We start from the raw sequence: 17,035 nt of genomic DNA, 5'->3' as shown, positions 1-17,035 counted from the left end.
GGACCCACAGAAAGAAACAAACAAAAAACAACAACTTTAATAAGGACGAGTAAATGTCACTTTGCTCAGGTTTATGTTTCAGTCTGTCCTCTGATTCATTCATGACAGAGGAAGATGGTGTCCAATATTAATTGGACAAAATACAAGAGTATGTCAAAACATACAAACAGCGGACACTCGGTGCTACTTTACTAGTTTTACGCGCAGTAGAATAGCAGTGATTTATTTATGACAAAGATGTCCAGTGCATATTGTGCAATTTTCAAAGACAAAGTGAATCAGTGCTCGGCAGACAATGAAGCTACAAATGTAGCTCTATATTAACGCAGCTAGCTTCTTAGCTTCTATCAACTTTCTCGAGTGTTTATAAACTGGGACAATGAAGCTACAAATGTAGCTCTATATTAACGCAGCTAGCTTCTATCAACTTTGTCAAGTGTTTGTAAACTAGGACAATGAAGCTACAAATGTAGCTCTATTTAACGCAAGCTAGCTTCTTTCAACTTTTTCAAGTGTTTGTAAACTAGGACAATGAAGCTACAAATGTAGCTCTATTTAACGCAAGCTAGCTTCTATCAACTTTCTCAAGTGTTTGTAAACTTGGACAATGAAGCTACAAATGTAGCTCTATATTAACGCAGCTAGCTTCTATCAACTTTGTCAAGTGTTTGTAAACTGGGACAATGAAGCTACAAATGTAGCTCTATATTAACGCAGCTAGCTTCTTTCAACTTTTTCAAGTGTTTGTAAACTAGGACAATGAATCTACAAATGTAGCTCTTAACGCAGCTAGCTTTTATCAACTTTGTCAAGTGTTTGTAAACTGGAACAATGAAGCTACAAATGTAGCTCTATATTACCGCAGCTAGCTTCTATCAACTTTCTCAAGTGTTTGTAAACTTGGACAATGAAGCTACAATTGTAGCTCTATATTAACGCAGCTAGCTTCTATCAACTTTGTCAAGTGTTTGTAAACTGGGACAATGAAGCTACAAATTTAGCTCTATATTAATGCAGCTAGCTTCTATCAACTTTCTCAAGTGTTTGGAAACTGGGACATGAAGCTACACATTTAGCTCTATATTAACGCAGCTAGCTTCTATCAACTTTGTGAAGTGTTTGTGAACTGGGACAATGACGCTACAAATGTAACTCTATTTAACGCAAGCTAGGTCAGGGTTGACTGCTCCAAAACCATATCACGACAAGCTGAAATTAGTAGGCACCATGGGGTAGAAAGTCAGCTGAACATCCTGGCACCTTCAGGGCCCAGATTCATTCATTTGGTCTTAAATGTCAGTGCATACAGTATGACCTCAGCTACGTGGCAACAACTGACCAATTAAGCACATGTGGGCACACATACCTAGCAGATGACTTTGCAACATCCGCGCTATAATAATGCTTCACAGTCATGGCATTTCTGCGTTTAGCCTGCAGATGCGACCCGCGGTCTCTACTTCCTGTATTGTGTTTCATGACCTCACAGGTGCCCGGAGCAACACGGCCTCAACAAAGAAGAGCTTTTTTTGTTCAGAATCATCTGATCCGGGTTAGTTATTGAGTCTGTGTGAATTAAAGGGCATTCAAAACACCTTTGTTCATGTTTGTGTCAGTTACCGTGAACGACAAAACACCCACCGACGCACATCAGCATGCAGATTGCAAGCAGACGCATCATCTCTGACAGCGGCAATACTGAGATGATTCCGGGAAAAAATAGGTTAGGAGCTTGTTATTTTAGCCAGAGGTTGTCACAGGAGTTTTTTTTTTTTTGTGTGTGTGGATATTAAATGTGTACTCATAAGCCTCGCGTTCAGATCGCAGCCCTTGGGGATAAACACAACTCACCTTTCACTGTTATTGTTATTATCATTATGCCCCAGTGTGTGACAGTCCACTTCATCCAGGTTGGCTTGTTGAGAGATTAAGCAGATGCTGGAAACAAATTGGAAAACAAAATTCCCCCTGGGAGACAGTGTATAAGCCAGGCGAGCCGCAGTCTCTTCGCGCTGTCGGACCGAATCATTCCGGCGCTCTGAGCCAGTCGGAGTAGTGTTAAGCTAATACAACACCCGAGTAACCACAGCGCTCAACAGTGTCCCACTCTCTCGTCTGAAGTCGTCAGGAGCCAGTGAGTTGTGAGGAAATCACTTAGTTGTTATGATGAGGCCCTGGCCTCAGTGTTTAGACACTTTTCCACACCATGCTTGACGTGGAAAGATATGTTCTTCTTCTTCTTCTTCTTCATACATTGTTATGCACTACATGTGCAGCACATACTGCAGAGGGAAAGCTCAAGTGACTGGAGCTCCACCATCTCCAGGCACTGGGGGAGACAGCTCAGCGCTTTGGGCATATAATCAACACTCAGCTGGTATAACACCCCCCCCCCCCTCATCTGAGAGAAGTGTGTGCGAGAGAAGCATTACATGACATTGTGTGCTCCTCGGGGAGAATTTGTGTATGTGTGAGTTTGTGTGTGCTTTGGCTTTTTATAGCAACAAAGGGACATTTGTGTTGCGTATGCAGTAGAAGAAGAAGAAATTGTCAAATTGGCTTTTGCTATTGTTCTATTTTCTTTAGACGATCCGATACGATTCCGCCATTTCTGTGTTGAAAAATGAAATATTACACAATGTTTATCGAACGAGGGGTAAAGAGAGTTCAAATCGCAAAAAAAAATCATGAACACAAGAACACACAGACACACGCCACACTCATGGTAATGTTCAAATAATGAGCTTCTAAGCGCACATTACTTTTCAGCTTTCAGGCATCTTTGTAAGAAATAAATGCAGACAATTTGCAACCACGCGAGTGCGAGCCATAATATTGTATCTCTTAAGCATTATTGAGGAAAATCTCTTGATGCTTTTGTGCCATCTCTGACATTTCCCTATAATTTGCTCAACACAATGCAAGTCGTTCCAGGCAGTGCATATGAAATGGGCTCGAATGGACGGAAAAAAAATCAGGATTAATTCTCGCACACGTTATAACCTGCAGCGGCTAGAACTGCGTCATAATCTTTAAGAGTGCATAATGTTGAATGGCGTTAGCGGGGTTTGAATGGTGACCTCTCGGTGCCTTTTCAGAGCTGAATAACATGCATTTTGCATGCAAATCTTCATTCATCTTCGGTAAAAGCTTGGTATAAAGAATGAAGTTGTATCTAACAGTGAAGAATGAAAGCTTGCCAGCCTGGACCCGACACCATAGGTGTGTTCCAAAATTTTGGAGGATGCTCCTTCAAATGTGACCTTCCATCCCTGAGCAACAAGTGATCTAATAAACAAACAAGGGATGGACTGGTTTTCAAAAAGAAATGGTGGCAAAAAAAACATCAATACAAGTTCTAGGATTCAACAAGGGCCATTTAATTTTGGTCAAGCTAAATTCTGCGCACACTCTTAGAAATAAGGGTTCCAAAAGGGTCCTTCTTCAAGGGCTGAGGTTCTACCTGGAACCATTTGCTTCTGAAAAACCCTTTCCCGGGGAAAGTGTTTTTCAAGGGTTTTTGGTAACACTAATGGTTCCAGTAAGAACCATTTTGATCCAGAGAACCCTTTAAAACCCCTTCCCTGAATAAAGGGTTTTAAAAGGGTTCTTGGTGGTTCTCCTATGAGGACAAGCCGAAGAACCTTATATGGTTCTACTTAGCACTTTTATTTCTAAGAGTGCATGATCTCTACCATGTCCGACTGCAGCTCCATTGCTAACTGACAAAAATAAGGACAGGACAAGCTGGTGATCCAATGGGGACATTGTCCATAGACCAGTCACATTTCGGTTTGACCTTCAAAACTCCAAAATTGGAGGTCAATGAAAGCAACAGTTGTGAGACACAGCTCACCACTAACTTCTCAGCATGGGATCATGAGCTTCTGCTCACTTCCTGATTAAGTGACTGATCCTCTTGGTCTTTTTTCCGCCCAAAGTTTACTTTGTATTCATGTTATATTAAAGTTGCATATGCCACGCAGCAATAAGCTTGCTATGACACTGACCGACCACCCCCTCCCATCAGTCTCACTCCACTCATTACTGAAGAGCATGACTAGACAGCCTCACTACAGCTGGTGAGTCTCAGCTCCGCTGAGCAGAAGGTTAATGATTTCATCTGCCGCTCGTGTGACGAACACGACACGTTCTGTACCTGAGTGAAACACTAATTTCTCTTCAACAAGGCTTTCATTGTGACATAATTGCCAGGACCAGTGGATGCACGGCTTCACACTGAAGAGTCCTGGCAATTTACTGAGGATAGAGCGTTTGAAAGTACATGTAATGCAAACGTTACATAAAACATAGCAGCAGCTGCACAGAGTGGATGATGTTTAAGCAGAGACCAAAATCAATGAAGCGCTGAGTTACCTTCAATACAAATAAATATTTCAATGGATTAAGGAGTATTGGAAACATTTGGGCTAACGTAGGGCGCATTCACACCAGAGCTGTTTGGTCCACAACAGTCCAGAGTTTGTTTCCCACGATACACTCTTAGAAATAAAAGTGCTAAGCAGAACCACATAAGGTTATTCGGCTTGTCCTCATAGGAGAACCTTTTTTTTTTTTTTATAAAGGTTCCACCTGGAACCCTTTTGGAGGTTTCCACCAAGAACCCTTTTAAAACCCTTTATTCAGGAAAGGGGTTTTAAAGGGTTCTCTGGATCAAAATGGTTCTTACTGGAACCATTAGTGTCACCAAGAACCCTTGAAAAACCCTTTCTTTGGGAAAAGGGTTTTTCAGAAGCAAATGGTTCCAGGTAGAACCTCAGCCCTTTTGGAACCCTTATTTCTAAGAGTGTAGGCTGCTTCATTTCGGTAGGTGTGAAAGTTCATCTGAACTGGTGTGGTTCACTTACAGTGGGAAATGCAAATTGTCCAAGTTGTCCAAGTGGTTTGGTCTGCTTATAATATTGCAGTAAGAAATTGAACCAAACCAAATAATTTTTCGCCATTCCCCTGGACTATCCTGGTGTGAAAGTGCCCGTAAGTACACTACTCAAACATATAACAAATATAAACCCTTAATTCCATTGTTTTTTTGATAATTGATTGCAGAAATGTAGCATCTTATATATTTAACCATAACTGTAGTTACTATAATACTGTATGGCTATAGAGTCACATAACAGTAAACTATACAACGATAAGGTTGGACTCCACTTGTTGAACTTCTCCTACAAAGCCTTGCTTTCTTTGGTAAACTCCAAAAGAGAGCACAGTAGCCACAACCTTTCCATCTCGGCCTCGTTTCCTGGAAACACATCCCAGCTCTCTGAAGTCTCCTGAAACAAGTTTGCAATACCTTTCCTTTTCAGGTCACAAGAGGATAAACACAGTGGCAGAGCCTTATTTACAAAGACAGCCTCGTCGGTTTACTCTGCGCACACGATCACACGGTCACACAACGCACTTCATTTTTTTTTCCCTTTGACTTTCACTCACTCGACGCTAATGATGGACTTGTCAGTGCAACACACAGATACACACACAAATCTAGTCGTGGGGGTAAATATTCAACATCATTGTAGTATACAGTGTTGTTTAATATTTAGATGAATGCATCCAGTGTGAAATAACAGCTGCACTCTCTGTATTCATCAGCACCGAGCTCCGTTGTTGTCTGAAAGCTAGCAAACCATGTCGTTACTCTAAGTGACAACTTCTTCCATTATGATAAACACAAGCGCTACAGTGCATTTTAAAACAATACCACATTTTACCATCCTGTAGCTATAAATACTTAAATAGCTCTGCATGTGTATAAATCCACTGCTAAAAATAGTTCCCATCAAATACATTATTTAACGCAGTTTGAGAGACATTTTAACAAATGTAGAGCAGTTGTTTTAGATTAGAAGTTTAGGGCCAATTCCTATCGGGGTCGTACCTATGTTCCCCGGGTCCTATGTTCCCCGTTTTTCCAAAAAAGGTCCTATGTTCCCCACTTTGTATGTGACAGGGGAACATAGGACCCTTTTTTGAAAAAGGGTAGGGTTAGGGTTAGGGTTAGAGAAAGGGTCCTATGTTCCCCGGTCACATACAAAGCGGGGAACATAGGACCCGGGGAACATAGGACCCGGGGAACATAGGTACGGTCCCATTCCTATCTTAACCCTCAATCTAAACCCTTAAACTGGCCCTCAAAACCAAGTGTTGAGGGTTATTTTGTCACTTAGAAATGGGACACCCCCTTAAATGCAGATACGTAAGGAATTGGAATTCTCCCTAAATCATATAGTAAAATAAAAGAGTCACACAATAAACCAATAAACCGAGGCGCTATATCCCTCTCGTCATTTGCAGCACTAATGGAGCTGTAACATATATTTATTGTCTGGAACGCGGGGACACTTCTTCAGTTAATCTCAAATTTCCACTGGAAGGATTACAACAATCATGGAGCGGCTATATCCAGGCCTCGCTGAGAGCTCTGGGTTGTAAAAGAGGCACATAATTCAATATACAGCAGGACCAGGATATGAGATGATGCACATTTTTCCATTTTCCATTCAGACGAAAAAACAGGGGAAGGAGTTCACACGTCTGATCAAATAAACCTTGGAGGAGTTAGACTCGGCCGCGGTACAGCTGATACTTTACATGTCCTCGACTTTCGAGATCTCACTACTACTGTGTACTATTTTATTTGGTTTGGATCCAAGGCCACGCCAGCTGGATTTAAGAAGCCCTAACAAATACAAAGTCATGTTTTGTTTAGTGAGTCAGGCGAGCGCTCAACTTTCCATTGAGATGGGGCGAAAGCATAACGCAGACAAAGTAGAATAGGTAAACATTGGCCCCGGCCATGTGAACGGAGCAGCGGCAGCACTGAAAGTAGCTTCTATCAACTTTCTCAAGACATTGCTCCTTTAGATTTCAGGAGGAGCAACAAACTCATGTCGGGCCAAAAATAGCTCCAATAGCACTCGCTCACAACCTCTTGCACCTACATTATACAGTAGTGCGGGTGTAATAGATGGAGAATCTAAAATGCATGCATTAGCATGGCTGAATGTGGGTTTTAATTAAAGCGAATGGATGTTGGGAATGACACGGAAAATCAATTAAACACAGCGATTAGGGTCTCTATTGTGTACTCTTCAATACGGCAACTATGATCACAAGACAAAGTCCATTTAACATTCACTGTAGTGCATCGCTGCTGTGTTCATTAAAGATTAGCTGCTCATTAACGCCTGCTAAATCAGAGTTTTGTCACTCCTCGTCCTGGGAACCCTGCTCCAACACACCTGATTCAAATGATCGGCTCTTCAGCAAACACTGCAGAAGCCTGATAATGACACATGATTTGACTAAGGTGTGTTAGAGCGTTGGAGGATCCTTAGAAATGTCCTTATTTTTGAAGTAAAAGCTCTTTTTTTCAATGAATCTAACATTAAATGAATCATAAATACACTCTATAGATTGTTCATGTGGTAAACGACTATTCTAGCTGAAAACGTCTGGTTTTCAATGGAATATGTACATAGGTGTATAGAGGCCAATTTCCAGCAATGGGGTTAGGGTTAGGGTTAGGGTTAGGTCTCTCCACTGTTCTAATGGTATATCGTGTTTGCTAATCGCCTTAGAAGGCGATTGATGATTAGAAAACCATTGTGCTCTGATGTGAGCACAGTTTTGCTGGTTCTTTGACGAAAGGGCAAAATGATTATTTTGAATAAAAAACATTATTTCTATTCTTGTCAATGTCTTGACTATATTTTCTATTCATGTTGCAACTCTTTTGATGAATAAAAGTGTGACTTTTGGGTGACCTCAAACTTTTAAACGGTAGTTATTTAGGTAATTGTTATTTCCGAAGAACCTCTCAAAATTCCTGTTCAAGAGCATGTAAAACATGATTTTACCTACATAGATTTATTGTATTGCCAGGTTTTTTTGAACATTTAGTCAAATTAGAAGCTTTTTTCAGGTGCCTCAGCCTCAGTTCCTGTTATTTCATTCAGCTCACAAGCTTAACGTGTTGCATAAGCCTCCATCAGATGCAGCGGGATGAAAGCCGGCGGACTTAAGCTCCCTGTGTTTCCCCTGTGTTGCAAAGTTTCTGATCTTCTTTTAACCTTGGCAACATAAAAGAGCACGAATCAAACAAACTGGCCGTGAGAAATCCCTTTAGCCCTTCAGAGTTTTGACAGCCGCGTGACGGGGATGGACTCAGAGACACGGAGTCTAGGTCAAGTTTTTAAAATAAATGTTATTAATGTGAACATATACATGTATACGCTGCAAATGCCACACACTGTTTGCACTTTTTGGACCTGTAATGGCAAATTTAATGTCTTTGTCTCAGAGCTAGAGCTGCCCCCCCTTCCTAACACAACATATCAGGTCCTTTTGTGTATTCAAATTAGGAAGTCTAGCCTCAACTCGCACCTAACTACAACATCAGCAAGATACCTCTACCTTTGTCATAGACAAAGGGATGTGAACGCACGACCTGGAAGGGCAGACCCCTTCCCAGACAAAGAGATGTTTAAGGGATGTTCCTCAGGTATAAATGTGTAGGTGTCACTATGCTCTGGGTCTTTCTCCAGCTACGACCACTCGTGTGTAGATTGACTTTTTCTGACGTCACACTACATCTCCGTGCTTCTCTATAGCCGCGTTTCCATCACGGTCCAGCATGGTACGGTTTGGAAAGATAAAGCCCTCAGTCAGACTTGTTTTTGGCCTGAGAACAGTACCTTTTTTGGCTGATGTCAAAATGTGTATGAGAATAGACTGCAATGCATTGAAGAAACACCGGTCACAAGGAGGGTGACGCTTGTTACCGTCATGAGTCTAGCTAGCTCGCTAGTACTAGCTAGTACTGTACCAATACTCTGGTACCCAAAGGGAAGGGTACACAACAAATGGAATGGTTCTGTTCCACACCATAGGACTCGCTCTGCAGCTCAGCACTCGAGGCGATGACAGGAAGTGTGTTCTGTTTGGGGCTCCTTCATTCAACCACCACAGTGTTAACTGTGACCTCATCCTATGAATCATCTATAAATCAGCAGCAGCAGCAGCAGCAGCTCATCAGATGGCCTTGGATCAAACCGCAAACCCCAATTCAATCAAAACTGTAAACTGAAACATGCTCTTGTTATCATAGATGAGATTATAAACCACCTCCTCATCCATACGGGCTCTTTTTACAGCCTCAGAACTAAATATGTAGAATCACAGGAGACTTTGACCAATGACATCACAGCACAGGTGACGCCGTAGCTCTGACAACAAAAACTTTGCACAGAAACCTCAAAAAGGAAAGAGTGTGAAACAGAGTGCGTATAGTATACAGTAAATGCAATAAAAAAAAAAAAGTGTCAATATTGACAGAGCGTGTCAGAGATGGAGAGATTGCCTCTGGTCATCTGCTACATATTTGATGAGTGCATCTGTCCACGCACATCTGATGAGGAGCATTTTAATAACCGGAAAATCAATTACTGTAGATTTTCAGCTATCCTGCTGCCGACCGCGGCTTTAAGCAGAGCAGAGCTGTCGCTTTGGACAAAAATCAAGTTTGAACCAACATTATGCGACATGCTGTTCCTTCAAATCCTTGCCATATACTATAGTACTGCAGCACCTGACATACTTCCACACAGCATTTTTCATGACTCTCTGGTGACATAATTGTCTGCTCTAGCTTACTTGTCGCCTCCATTTTCACAACAAAACAACATGGAGTTACAGTGTTATTTTTCACATGGATTCAAAGTGGATCCAAGGCCAAATGTGCACTCAAGTTTCATTCCTCTGACACTTATACACAAATAAAGGCGTCATTATGAGGTTTCTGCAGAGCTTACTGATGAGCTGACCATTTGAATCAGGTGTGTTGGAGCAGGGAAACAACTCCAGTGGATCAGGTTTGAGAAACCCTGATGAAACCCTAGGAAACACCATTATTAGGGACCGAGCACACAGGGTGCGAGGACCCTAGGGACCGAGCGGGGAAATTTGAATTTGACCCCCTAGGAAACTGCCACACACACATCAGAACTGGTGAAAAATTCGGTAAAATTATGGACTTGCGAATAACTAATGCAAAATGGCTCAGTAGCGCCCCCAACAGTTCAAACACCTATGGAGCGGGTCAAAATTTAGTTGCACCAAATTTTGCAGAATTCAGTGGGAACATCGTCCAGCCCGAAATGAAGAAAAAATCCTCTTGACAGCCATCTAGGATTTGGCGTATATCTTTATTATTATTATTATTATTATTATGCTATAATTTAATTTAATTTTTCAACAATTTCTGCTGCTGCTTATATAAATGACTGTAGTTTAAACCTCTGACATCACTGTCCTGTATAAACTTATAAGTTGACACAGTTGTCATCTGCATATCTGCTCCTGGTCTCTTTCTTCTTGAATTGACAACACTGTTGTTTCTTCAGATGCTCTGGTGCTCTTCTAGGCTGTATATTCTATTAATAATTATCTGAATTTCAGTTCTAAAATGACAGCCTTAAAGCAACATGCCAGAATATCCAGTAAATAAAGCACATGACAGTTATTTTCACTGGCGTACACAAGATTCCATTAATAGCATCCGCACTGGTGTGAACGTTCAACCAGAGGTGTTTTTACTGCCACACACACACACACACACACACATATTGTAGCTGTCTAATGATCGTTGAATATGAAATAGCCGTCAAGACGTAGGTTCTGTTGAGCACTCAGCCACTTACTGCACTCACCTCTTAAGATGACTAAATAATAACGACTATTACTATACTGTACGTAATTACCATTAATTATTCAGGACACACCCTCTAATTATACACAAACGAACTCCGTCACGTCAGCGCTGACTCATGAGGCCACGCCGGCGGCGGCGGCGAAAAACCTGCAGGAACGATGGGATAATTTATTCATTGTCAGAGCACACATGCACACATCAGATTCCGCGCTCAGCCCAGAGAGGGATTTACCGAGCATGTGAGCGACTGGTCTGGTGAATGTTAAAAACACTAATGTGCTTCCTCCTCACTTTGTAGCTGCCCAGTGCATCAGCGAGCGAACGTCCTCATGGAGACAGAGCTGGAATGTCCTCACTTCTCTGATCCAAGCTACTTTTAACGCGATGGAAGAGCGGCGAGGCCTTAGCAAACCGTCCTCCATCTTCACCATTCTGTGGATTTCTCTCTCTCTTTTGGGAACATAGACCCCACACACACACACACACACACACATGGACGCATTTGTATTCATTGTTTCTCTCTTCTGCCATTGTTTACACATTCAAAACGATGAACTGCTCTGTCGAAACACTGAGCTCACGTCTGCTGCTGCCACATCTGAATCAGCCAAATGATCTTTGAACAAAACAAAACTATTTTACAGGAGGTGATTCACAATTATATTTAAAAAAAAAAAAAAAATCCAAGCGAAATCATGCGATTTCCATGGAATGTTTGAATAAATACAACCATATGGTGACCTTTATGAGTCCTGTCCAAAATAAAAGTTTTGTTTATTAGTCCGAGTGGAAGGTTAATGGCTTCAGAGATTAGAAATCTCAGTGAGATTAATGGACTAAAAAGGTCACTCCGTAAAGATTGCAAACAAATCATATTCTCTCTTTTTGTCTGTCTCATTCTGCCTTCACTCTCCCTGTTCACTCTTAGAAATAAGGGTTCCAAAAGGGTTCTTCTACAAGGTCCTGAGGTTCTACCTGGAATCATTTGCTTCTGAAAAACCCTTTTTCAAAGGTTCTTGGTAACACTAATGGTTCCAGTAATGACCCTTTAAAACCCCTTTCCTGAATAATGGGTTTTAAAGGGGTTCTTGGTAGAAGAACCTTTATAGAAAGGTTCTACCTGGAGCCAAAATGGGTTCTCCTATGAGGACAAGCCGACTGTCTGAGGAAAGATCTGAGCAATGTGACAAACATGGCACACTCTTAGAAATAAGGGTTCCAAAAGGGTCCTTCTACAAGGTCCTAAGGTTCTACCTGGAACCATTTGCTTCTGAAAAACCCTTTCCTCAAGAAAGGGTTGTTCAATGGTTCTTGGTAACACTAATGGTTCCAGTAAGAACCATTTTGATCCAGAGAACCCTTTAAAACCCCTTTCCTGAATAAATGGTTTTAAAAGGGTTCTTGGTGGAACCCTCCAAAAGGGTTCTCCTATAAGGACAAGCCGAAGAACCTTATATGGTTAAGTAAAGGATTACTGGACTTTCACTCTAAAGGTCTGATGTTTTCAAACAGGAACTAAGACCTGTTTTTGAACCTCTATGCTCCCAAAATGAATTCTAAAAAAGCAGATCTGATCTCTCTGCGGCTCAGTGTCAACACAGGTCAGAGACAATGGCGGGTTTGGTGTGCGTGCGTAATTAGGTTGAAGGTAATCCTTCAATTTGGCTTGTGTAATCACACTGTTGTGTTATATGGCCTGACACACACAAAGACCACTGTGCTATATGTCAACATGCGCTTAAAAAAAAAAAAAAAAAAAAAACTATCTGCCATCTGCCTGTGACGAACATGCATGTATGTCGTAGTATCACATGCTTGTGCTCTTATCAGCCGTCTCACAGCACATCGGATAAGACGGTGGTGTTCACGTCGTGTCATTAACAGTCCACTGTGTGGTTTAATGGCAAAAATGTAAAAAAAAAGTATGTTTCTATCAGTGTATAATCACTTTTTAAAATACTATTTGTTTTCTTTTGTAGCCTTAGAATAAAGCTCACTGGTATGTATAGGCCACCGTAGTTCCCTGATCTGCATGGGAAAAGGTGGGAGCAAAGTGAGCGAAGGAATCCTCCATTAGATGTAACTGAGGCTGAATCCCACTAGTCATATTGACCCCTTGACCTTTAAAGCTGTTTTACAAGGGTTAGTGTTTACATCCTTGCCTTAGAAAATGGAACAACCCTTCAAGAATGTCATTTGCGAAAACATTGTCACCTGTTGTTATTGCTGCAACTACAGATTAAATGTTAAAAATAGATCAATCCATCAATTATTTAATTAATTCAGTATTTGTTTCCCAAACCTTAACCTGTCAGATTTTGTCCACAAAACAAATTAATCAGTTTGGATTGGATCACACTATACTCTTAGAAATAAGGGTTCCAAAAAGGGTTCTTCTTCAAGGGCTGAGGTTCTACCTGGAACCATTTGCTTCTGAAAAACCCTTCAAGAAAGGGTTCTTGGTAACACTAATGGTTCCAGTAAGAACCATTTTGATCCAGAGAACCCTTTAAAACCACTTTCCTGAATAAAGGGTTTTAAAAGGGTTCTTGGTGGAACCTTTATAAAAAGGTTCTACCTGGAGCCAAAAAGGGTTCTCCTATGAGGACAAGCCGAAGAACCTTATATGGTTCTACTTAACACTTTTATTTCTAAGAGTGTAGTTTGAAGGGCAAGTTAACGTTTATACGTCACCTTACATTTCTACTCCAACAAGAATCAGAACAACCTACATGTGAACGCACAAAACGGAGACGTATGGGACTAAAACAAAGGGGTAAAATGGGATGAAGCATAATTTGTAGACACTAGACCTTCATCAGCTCCAGGTAGAACCTTTTTCTAAAAAAAAACCTTTGGAGGGTTCCACCAAGAACCCCTTTTAAAACCCTTTATTCAGGAAAGTGGTTTTAAAGGGTTCTCTGGATCAAAATGGTTCTTACTGGAACCAATAGTGTTACCAAAAACCCTTGAAAAACCCTTACATTCCAGGTAGAACCTCAGCCCTTGCAGAAGAACCCTTTTGGAACCGTTTATTTCTAAGAGTGTGCCATGTTTGTCACATTGCTCAGACAGTAAACAGACACCCTGCCCTCCACCTCCCCTTTGTCTTTCCTGTGGAAAATGATGACTGATTACCGATTGCGCCGCTGTCTCCTCCCCTCCTCACTTATGTTAAATTATTAGTAGAGCGTGTACCGTCGCCACATCTCGTCGCGTGTGTCTGCAGCTCTCCACTCCATCAAAAAATTTATATTTATTCATTGCTTTTCCCGGAGCATTGTTTGCTTTCGTACAATTGAACTGTCGCGCACTATTAAAAATACTTATTTGCTCTCATTCATGTTACAAACTCTCTGGTCCTTGCGGGCGTCCTGTGTTGGGATCCTGAGGAATCCTCATTTTGTGAAATGAATTTAATTAGAATTTGAAAAAAAATATGAGGTTCAAGACTATTTTTATGCTCAAGCTGGTGGCACAAATTTTAATCTGAGTTTTACAGCAACAAAAGTTAAATAAATCGCTGCCTTAGTTTAAAAAAAAGTGTATTAAATTGTATTTTCAGATACAGTGTAAGACATGGCGGCGTGATATCAAGTGTACAGTACAGTATCTACAGTGCTGCTGTCGTGTGCCAGAAGGCCAACGGAACAGCGAGGGTCTGGTGTTGTCATTAATACTTGATGTCAGGCTGAAACTCCAATCACAGTGTTTGTAGCAGCCTCGGGGGCTCACAATTACAGAACGCCGTTACACACACCCGGGGTTGGGTTTAGTGTGCAATTAGTCGGCTGCATCTGATTCCGATAGGGTTACAAGTCACAGGTCACTACTGACAACCCGCCGCCCCGGTCACTAAATACAGCAGGGAGGGATCAGACGGAGGTGGACGGAGATAAAGATAAAGAGTGATAAGATGTTATGTGACGCTTCTGGAAGAGGAAATCTGCATATGTAAACAAACCATGCATGATTTCACAATGCAATAGCACATGGATCATAGCGTACGGCTGGAATACGTGACATTATTATAATAATAATAATAATAATAATAATGATAATATATGGCAAATAAAACTCATATTTAAGAGGTCAGACTTGTGTCATCTTGAACTTGATCAGTGTCAGAACACAGTGGACTGACTGAAGCTGAGCTGCTTGTGTAATAATAATATGAGTAAATCGCCAGGGGCTGATGATGTGATGCTGTGAGGCGTTATGAGACAGAATTACTGCCTCATAACGCCACTTTCCCGAAGCATATGATAATCTTAAGTTGAAAGCAAAAGAAGATTAGGTCATATATATAAATATATATATATATATATATTTGGAGAGATGTCGATGTCTTCACTTGCTGCTGAAAGTGTGACTTTGAAATGACCCCTGGCAACAAATGACTCTGGTGACACTGATTGTGGGACAATTTCTCCAACAACAACAACAACAACAACAACAACAACAGCGACGACAACAACAAAAAAAACAGGTTCAAATCTCCAAAGACAACAGTACAGCAGTGACAGATTTGCCATCTATTGTGAAGCAGCACACATTTCGTGAGTGTCAGACTTCTATAAATACCTCTGCTGTGTTTAAAAAAAAACCAACATACTTAATAGTCAGTGTCTGACTAATCCAATATGGATCTTAAATCCGGTTTTATACAGTGTATAATAAACTGCCACATAGGAAGCCAAAGGTGATGAATACACAGACATTCTCAGACTATACAGCATATTAGTCACAGATGCCATATAATTAATGCATCATCTCTATCTCGTACAGCTTTTTTTTTGTTTGTTTTACTGCCGTTTGTCACAAGGCTCTAACATAAGCAATGGATTCATGACGTCACGTTGTTGCCTGTTGCCTCTCTGAGATGCTGTGACGATAAAAAAATGTACATTTTAAAGTTTTCTTTTGGGCATTTTTCGTTGCTAAATGTCAAAACAAAAAGTGTGTGTGTGTGTGTCTGGTTTCCCTTATGTTGTGGGGACCTTGTTTAGACAGTCACATTATGGGGACAAAAATCAAGTCCCCATAATGTAAATAACTACATTTGAAGGTGTTTTAAAGTTAGAATTAGTCAAGTATTTTTGTGTTTCCTGTTACATTATTGAGTTTAACTGTGTATAAAATGTTATTTAATAAGTTACACACTGATATTTAAAGCCCTTAAAGTAAGACATATTGTACACTCACCATAAATAAGGTCTTATTAAAAAAATCTTATGAAAAATAAAGCTAAATCATATTTTATAGCTCTGAGGTTTCTGTGGACACGTGGAGCATAAGCTCACATAATGATGAATGATCCATATCAACTTTTTTTTTTTTGTTGCTGAAGTTAAAGACAAAGTTGACCTCTTACCTATGGTGGTGATCACAGTGATGGCGAAGTAAAAGGAGCCGGTGAATTTCCACTGCACGCCGGCTTTGTGCGGCTTGAGCTGCAGCACCACCTTCTCCAGCTCTTCGAATTCCCCCGCGGACAGGTTGAAGGTGTGGAGCAGCTCCTCTCGCCGCAGGTCCAGCTCCCGCCGCTGGCTCGTCTCCTTCCCGGACTCCAGCGCGTCGAAGATCGCGGCGCCGACCATCAGGTAGGTGAAGGTGCAGATGATGAGCGCGAGGGTCCGCACGTTTTGCCTCTTCATGGTGGTGTGGCGCACGCGCGCGTTTGTGTGTGTGTTTGTGTGCGTGTGTGTGTGTGCGCGCGTCAGGGGCGCAGGGGCACGGGAGTCAGCGCGGCTCTGGAGGACGGGGAGCTCGGCGGGCTCATGGCTGTGAGGGCGCTCTGACTGACTGAGCTCCGGCAGCTCTCTGAGGACTTTATGAGGAGCTGTTCATTCAGCACCAACCCCTCCCACCTCCACCTCCATCCCTCCCTCCCTCTCTCTCTCCCTCCACCTCCCCCTCACTCAACAGGCATCCATCCATCCATCCTTTCATCCATCTAATCCAACATGATTCACTGTTGGTCATTGGATTATTTCATGTCGCATGTGTTATTTTCTTATAGAAACCAGTGCTAAAAACTTTTTTTTTTTTTTTTAAGTTTGTACAATTTTTTTGTACTTATTTTTTAATAGATATTATTGTTGTTTTTCTCTTCTCGTTTCAAAGACTGTAGTCTGGAACATTCTAAATATTAAACTATAGAGCTGAAACGATGAATTGGTTACTAAATCAAAGGTGCATTACGTAATAAATCTGAAGCAGGGGTCTCAAACTGCAACACAACAACAACAGTACAGACAAAATATTTGCATTAAAAAAAATATTTTGCAGACTGCAAATCAT

General features: G+C 41.3%; 1 protein-coding gene across 1 annotated transcript in view; it reads right to left on the bottom strand.

Moving 5' to 3' along the window:
• The window catches only part of kcnk3a (potassium channel, subfamily K, member 3a), a gene marked incomplete at both ends in the record, with an annotated part of 34,980 nt that extends 18,591 nt beyond the window's left edge, over positions 1 to 16,389 (bottom strand). Inside the window, one exon of the mRNA XM_083898374.1 lies at positions 16,107 to 16,389. Coding sequence (XP_083754500.1) covers positions 16,107 to 16,389 — 283 coding nt within the window. The remainder of the gene's footprint in view (positions 1 to 16,106) is intronic.
• Between the last annotated feature and the right edge of the window lie 646 nt (positions 16,390 to 17,035).

This window comes from Microchirus variegatus (assembly GCF_963457635.1).
Source record: "Microchirus variegatus genome assembly, chromosome: 12".
In the NCBI taxonomy this organism is placed as follows: domain Eukaryota; kingdom Metazoa; phylum Chordata; class Actinopteri; order Pleuronectiformes; family Soleidae; genus Microchirus; species Microchirus variegatus.
The sequence above is the reverse complement of the archived record's forward strand: the minus strand, read 5'-3'. Positions and strand labels throughout refer to the sequence as shown.